General features: G+C 35.9%; 1 protein-coding gene across 3 annotated transcripts; it reads right to left on the bottom strand.

Moving 5' to 3' along the window:
• Nucleotides 1-869: 869 nt before the first annotated feature.
• On the bottom strand, nt 870-7,298 carry jtb (jumping translocation breakpoint). 3 transcript variants are annotated; one of them, XM_067426043.1, is made up of 6 exons: nt 7,102-7,298; nt 5,687-5,877; nt 5,555-5,595; nt 5,372-5,463; nt 3,202-3,278; nt 870-2,194 (listed from the first exon to the last, which is right to left on the bottom strand). In XM_067426043.1, exons 2-6 carry the CDS (start codon nt 5,788-5,790, stop codon nt 2,038-2,040), a joined length of 471 nt encoding a protein of 156 aa, XP_067282144.1. In that variant the 5' UTR covers nt 5,791-5,877; nt 7,102-7,298; the 3' UTR covers nt 870-2,037. The 3 variants fall into 3 exon arrangements, with proteins under 3 accessions (XP_067282144.1, XP_067282142.1, XP_067282143.1); XM_067426041.1 differs by having other exon boundaries at nt 3,202-3,281; nt 5,342-5,463; XM_067426042.1 differs by having other exon boundaries at nt 3,202-3,281; nt 7,102-7,297.

Genomic DNA, 7,298 nt, shown 5'->3' on the forward strand with positions numbered 1-7,298 from the left:
GACTATAATAAACAATGACAAATGTATCTACACTTTTCGTAGCACTTTACAGTGTTATATTCATTCATTCTAACATCAGTGGCGTGGATTCAAGACCACCAGAATACGAACCGATTGTTGACGACGCGATTGAAGCGGTGAGTTGAAATAACTTGCGTGCGTGCATTTTTGACCTCGGATAATTAGATAATCGGAAAATGTGCTATTTATTTCAGACGAGAGATGTCACAGAAAAAAACGAATATCTTCAAAGACAGGTGGTGCCCGTTTTGAAGAAAAAGTTCAGCCGTCTTCCAGGCGTATGTAGACGTCTGAAAAGGAGGAGGATAACGATTCTGGTACTTGTCTCTAGTGTATTATAATTCTGTATGTTGTGATAAACACGACTGCCATGTATATTCTGTAGGAAAGTCGCATGCAGTTTAGCTTTTAGAAAGACCTTCCCAACTGTTTTTGTCAACTGAAATTGTTCTTGAAGTACTTGATTTATTGTAATTTTTTCGGTTAATGATGCGGACTTTACTTCCATTTTAATTTTAATCAAATTATACAATTCTATCCCAAGACTCTAGGGTTTGTAAATCACATATTGGGAAAATCTGACTTCAGATCAATGTACATACAAACATTTTGTGTGCAGTTGACAGGACCTTAGCTATTTCATTTATCCTTTTCTTCCTCTCCACAGTGTAACACAGTGAAGTTCTGTTCTGCCATGACATATTCTCAGCATGGCCACATCTGCTCCTGCCCAAAAGGATCAAAGTGCACTCATTTCTTTTTATGGAGTTTGTGATCGCTCTTTTTTTTTTTTACTTCAATCACAAAACACATTATATTCCATCATGACAGAATTATGTGACACCAGACACATTCCTTATTCATATTTATTCCTCAGCTCCGTATCAAGGACAGGAAGCATCACACATCTTTCATGAAAATACCTTTTACATTTTAGGTAAATCATGGGGAACAAAGCCTGATGCAATTCACACAGCTTCCTTAAACTGGAGTTTAAAAAACAATATGCATTACTTTGTCAAACCAAACATAATTATAAATAAAAAATGGGGGGGAAGTCTATACCCAAAACCAGAAGAGTAAAATTTCTCAAGTTCATTGCAGTATCACCTTCAATAAACATGAAGCTGAAACGATGTAATTTTTGCTGTGAAGAGCTTTACAAAAAAAAGTAGGTGTTGTTCTTATCCTTTTCATCCCGACAAGTCAAGCAGCTTCAAAATACACGTTAGTATTGCATATATCAATCAGATGTGAGTACAGGGCTGGTATTTTTGAGAACACTTGTTCACATAATCATATATAAAATATCTGTTTTCACTCAAAAGGGCAAAGAACACAATGACCGGAAATTTTTAAAAAAACCTTTAACAGAGGGGGACCTATACGCCTGATAAAAGTATATATACTGAAAACAAGGATTTAACAAATGACAACTGCACATTTAAGATTAATTCAACTACTTTATGTTCCTGGAAGAAACATGTCAATGTTAATGGATTGACGAGTGTCAGTTTGAAGAAAGTCAGGAAGTGTAGCACTTTCCAAAATTAACACAAAACTAAACTTGAATGTTCACTAAAACTCACCCCGTCCAACATAAACCCATAGTGATGAAAATGATGTCTTCTTTCAAGACTTTCACCATATGGTTCATTCTCAGTTTAACAAAATACTTGATGTGCTTTAGGATTATTTAAAACATGCAACACACACCACCTTCACAGCATTTGAAAGAACAGGTATATGCAGAGCTGTACATCTTCTGTTACAAAATAGGGGCTGTCTTACTCCTGTCTTCCATTCTGTTTGATGATGTTCTTGTGATTTACATCTAGTCCACTTAAGTTAAATCCTGCAGAGAAGCAGCATCCACCAGTAATGTCATTTTGGGCAATAAGGACACACCGTGCCCATTCAGAGCTTTGTGCGTCCAGTAAGAATAAACCAGTGATAAAGTCTCCATGAACTGTTGAGAGTTTATAACACCCTTAACTTTAAGTACAGTCCGGTCAACTAAATAGATTCTATCTGTCTCCGAACCTTGTCTGAGGCTTGGCGGTCAAGTGAGCGTTGCCTCGCGACCACCACTATTGCAAACACAACAGTGAGACCCAGCATTGTGCCTTCAAACTTCCAAAAGAGATGCTCCTCCATTTTGGTTGAGCGACAGCTGAATGGAAAACAATGAGAAAAAGTGAATTCAATTAGCGTGATTTTTCTGCAGTACCAAAGGATGAATTACAGAGAGCCAGAAAAACATTTTGTTGCTGTGGGGTGGAAACCTTATATCTCCATATTTCATTATTCATCATTACTATTGGTCACCCTTTACGCCTGTATGTGAGTTTAGCAAATATTAAATAGTATTAAAAAGAGCTTGTGACCAAACCTCGTAACTCCACCCACCTCTATGGTGAATGTAATGCCGCACACATTCTAGAGCATCACTGTTTGATTGTAATGCAAGTTTAAATGAACGACAAGAACAGCATTTTCTTTACTCAAGAAACACACATATATAAAGGCTGATGTTTTTTGTATTTGAGGAGCAGTGTCTTAGTCTAGCATTTGTTTTTGAGTCAAAGCCAATACTGTCTTAAATAGTTCATCTTTTATAACAAAAAATTTAGGCCAAATGACAGAAAAAACTGAGTGTACACATAGCTACAACAAACTTTATAACCTGTAAGTTGATGGAAATGTAATGCGATGCACTTACTGCATCAGATGTGGCGTTCTAATGATGGAAAAAACATGCATATCCAAAATGTACTGGTCATAACGTCCATTAGAGCGTGATTTTGGTGAAATGTTAATAATATAATGACACATGCAAGTGTCTGACCATATATAAAGCCAGACAGTATCAACTTTGGCAACAGCATTGTTGCAAAAATGTTCGCAAATTAGTTTTTGGGGAAGCTGTGACTTATTAAATGTAATAAATTACTTGTGGTAATGCGCAGAAATGAGAAAAAAGGATACAAATTTGCATTAAAATATATGGAAAGAGAACCAGGTATTGTTAACCGAACTGAGGTGTGTTATCATTAGCTAACTATGTTTGTAAGTTCCATTGAATCGTGTTGGTAATGACGGAACTTGTGACCATAGTTGGCTTCAGTTAACAGCCAAGAAAAGGATATACATTATGGATGGAAGAAGAGAGACACTCACCTCTTGTATTCTTCTCTGTTAGACTTTGTGCAGTTGATCGTTTCTACGAATCCTGTTTGGCTGCAGGCTGGTATTGACTTCTGTAGAGAGGGTTTACAAGGCAAGCAAAGGAAACTTTTCAATTAACTCTCAAAAACAAAAACTGCTCTTCTGCTGGAACAATCATAATTCACAATCTATCTTCACATACATAAATACATACATAAATACCACCTTTACGGGTTAATGTATAAACAACCCGCACCCGACCGACGTTTTCAGCTAACCCGCCCGCAAATCGGACCGCAAAAAAGGAAATATTGTAACGTTACCCGACCCGCTTCCAGACCCCCATTTTTTAAAAGTAGTAAATGCTCCCTGGCGTAATATCCATTAATCCAGCATGTGGAGGAGAAATGTTTCAGGGCCTGACGTGCGCTTAGAGGTGCGGCGGCGAGAGCAGCAGTTCTTAAGGCAGCCCATCATTGTCCGTTTCAGCTCTAGATGCATATCAATGATGAACGCAATGTTTTTGTTTCGACCCTGCTTGGAGAATTCATCAGCAGGTCAACTGAGAGAAAGCTCACTTTTGAAAAAGTGTAAAAGCACAAAGTCGCAAACTGTTCTTTTTCTGAATGCTGTATGATATAGCCGAGTGTTGTGTAATAAAGGCTTGATTTATTCATTTGTTTTGTTTTCTTAACAATTAAGATGCTGCATGTGTTTATACGTGTTGGGAAATCTGGTATTTTGTCCTGCGTCATCTTTATTTCAAACGACCCAACGGACCACGACCTGAATATCATTAAAAATGTTTTTGGATGACTCGCAAACACAGGCACCCGCTTATTTTTGGATCAACCCGCGCATCACTGATACATACATATTTTATGCCTACTGCTGTGAGACTTGTGCCGAGGTATCATTAACCCTTGACCTCAGGAACTAGGTCCCTCCACTCATCTCATAGCTGTACTTAATGCAGAAAATTCTAATTAGTGCAATGCATTATATTTTACTCTGTTCGTTTCTTTTGTTAGTTTTTTTAAACAAATAAATCAAACATAAAAATGTGCAACAATTGCTTTAATCACTTGACTGGACGTTTACTTAGATTTCATTCTCTTTGTCACTCTCAGTACTTCACTATGGTCAATAGTTATTGTTTCTTGGCACATTATATGGTCTTAATACAATTCAAATTTATTTATATAGGTACTTTATTAATTTCTAAATGTTCTTAAATTTGTTTATTTATTACATGTGTATAGTATGCGTTTTTTATCGTGTTTATATTATAGTGCGTTGTCCTGTTTTTATTGTTATACTGTGCAAACTGTGAGTACTGTCTTGTATTGCTGCTGACGTACTTTAAAAGTACCTACCACATTAAAAACACAAATTATACTTTTTTTCAAGCAAGGATGCATTGAATTGATCTACAACAACAGTAAAGGAATTTATAATGTTATTAAAAAATTCTATTTCATATAAAATCTGTTCTTAAGTAGCACAACCGTTTTCAACCTTGATAAGAAGAAATGTTGGTTACACTATTTTAAGGCGTCTTTGTTACAGTGTAATTATACATTTAATTTCTTAGTAATGGTACTTAACTACATGTACTTATGCATAGTTTATAGTTATTATTTAAGTAACCACATGTAACGTGTAACAGTGACGCTGAAAAATAAAAGAGTTATTGAAATGTTTCTTGAACACCAAATCAGCATGTTAAAATGATCAAGGGCTGTTAAACGATTAATCACAACCAAAATAAAAGTTTATGTTTACATAATATACTATTTTTGTGTGCGCTGTGTATAAATAAATACACATTAGAATTTTATATATATATATATAAAATATGCAATTACTTCTTAAATACAAGTGTATTCAAATATACATAATTATGCACACACACACACACACACACACACACACACACACACACACATTTATTTGGGATGCGATTAATTGTTTAACAGCCCTAAAGGAAGGAATCATAATCTCTGAAGGATCATGTTCAAGGATCAAAATTCACTTATTCTATACAGTAATACTGTTTCATGTTACTGTTTTTACTGTATTTGATCAATTAAATGCAACCTTGGTGAGCAGAAGAGACTTCTTTCAAAAACATTAAATAAATCTTACTGACCCTAAACTTCTGTATGTCCCAGAAACTCACCGAATGGAAACCTTCGCACGCACTGCACTCTTTAGCCACCACAAACTCCTCCAGCTGCCAACATGGCGCTGTCACTGGCTTTGTCACTGCAACTGCAAAAGAAAAAACACAAATAGGATTATTACTATACGTACGCTCTAGCAGAACAGTCTGATGAAATCCTGATTTTTGTACAGTAAGTACCTGCTGCCTTCTCATCGCTAAGAAGAGCTGCTCCAAACACTCTAAAGGAAAAAAGTGTGAACGTGGAATGAGTAAACATGATCAAAGCTTTTGTTCTGCATTAGGAGAGAATTAATTTGAAATGTTTCTCACCTGAGAGACACTAAGCCCCAGAATAAAGCATGCAGGGCCAGGATCCGGGGCCTCAGACAGGACATGGGGATCCTACAGTCACTCTCCATCACTCTGGTGCACATGCGGTTATGAAGTGGCACGACTGACGTTCACTGGCAGCTCATAGCTTAACGTTGCTTTTCTTCATAACAGCAAAACATCCGAAGTATCTACAAAGACATGTGAAAAACAGAAGAAGCTGAACATCATGTAAACACTGATCAAGAAACACATTGACAAGCGTTTCCTCGTTATCTGGGCTATCACGTGATGAATCAAGACACAAGCATTGGGTTAAAAAAAAAACTAAAACAGTGATATAAACAAGTATATTATTACTGCATATTAGAATGATTTCTGAAGGAATGCATGACACTAAGACTGAAGTAATGATGCTGAAAATTCAGCTTTGATCACAGGAATACATAAAATTACATTTAAAAATACATTAAAACAGATGATAAATTATAACAATATTTCCCAATATTATTATTATTTTTAAATAAAATAAATGCAACCTTGGTGAGCAGAAGAGACTTAAAAATATTTTTTTAAATCTTAACCCAAACTTTTGGTAGTGTATTTACAGTTTATAGCTATAATTCTGACAGTACCTGCAGTAACCATAGTAATAATTATTATAATAAATCATCAGTGCATTACCAGATTTCCAGTTTGGCACAGTGTCTAAAGATAAAGATTTCCCTCTTAAAAAAATGTATGGAGATCTGTTAAACATGTTTTTCATGAAAAAAACAAAATGTGGATTACATAATACATATTATCGATCAAGTTAGCTCTCACATTAGCAGTTACAAAGCATGTCAATGAGGAGGGAAAAGTATTACTTAATGCCAGACAGGTTTAGAGTTAAACACTAATAAAGACACAATGTACCTTTACCTGCGCTATCACGTGATGAATCAAGACATAAGTGACGTGTTCAAAAACAAAACACAATGAAGTATATCAGAGCTACTACTACAGTGTTAGTAGAACAATTAAAAAGGATAATGGGGGTGTTACTCTGGTGTTTGTCAATCTAACGTACATATAAACATGTAAACCGATAAACTTCAGTGAAGCTTAAACCGTTATTAGCTAACGTAACTTACACTTAAGGTTAACTGTTAGCTAACTAAAAGTAGCAAACTACTCCAAAGCTACTCAAAATGTATATATTTTATCTTTAAATTATATGATTAACTTACATTGAACAATGTGTATCATTCAAAGCAATATTTACATCATCTTCCGCCGCATAACAAACATCTTGCCTTCGCTAAGTTAGCTCTCATTAGGACAAAAGTAGGACGAGTTTCGTAAACACAGAAAGTGTTAAAGCTCCGACCAAACGCGGTCCACATCATCATCAGGGAACGCGCATTACTCACCCGACGTCATGTTATCCGCGGCCACGTCTCTCCATGAGAGGATCTCTAAAACGCCTAACACTCATCGATCACTTTATACACACACAATCGACTGTTAGCTCTGAATACACCGTATTAATACCTTTATTTACAGAGACCTCTAGATAAGGGCCTGTCTGCCATAGTGAAACGGAGAGGATTACGTCACACGAGAATGT

This window comes from Pseudorasbora parva, chromosome 19 (genome assembly GCF_024679245.1).
Source record: "Pseudorasbora parva isolate DD20220531a chromosome 19, ASM2467924v1, whole genome shotgun sequence".
NCBI classification, from domain to species: Eukaryota; Metazoa; Chordata; class Actinopteri; order Cypriniformes; family Gobionidae; genus Pseudorasbora; species Pseudorasbora parva.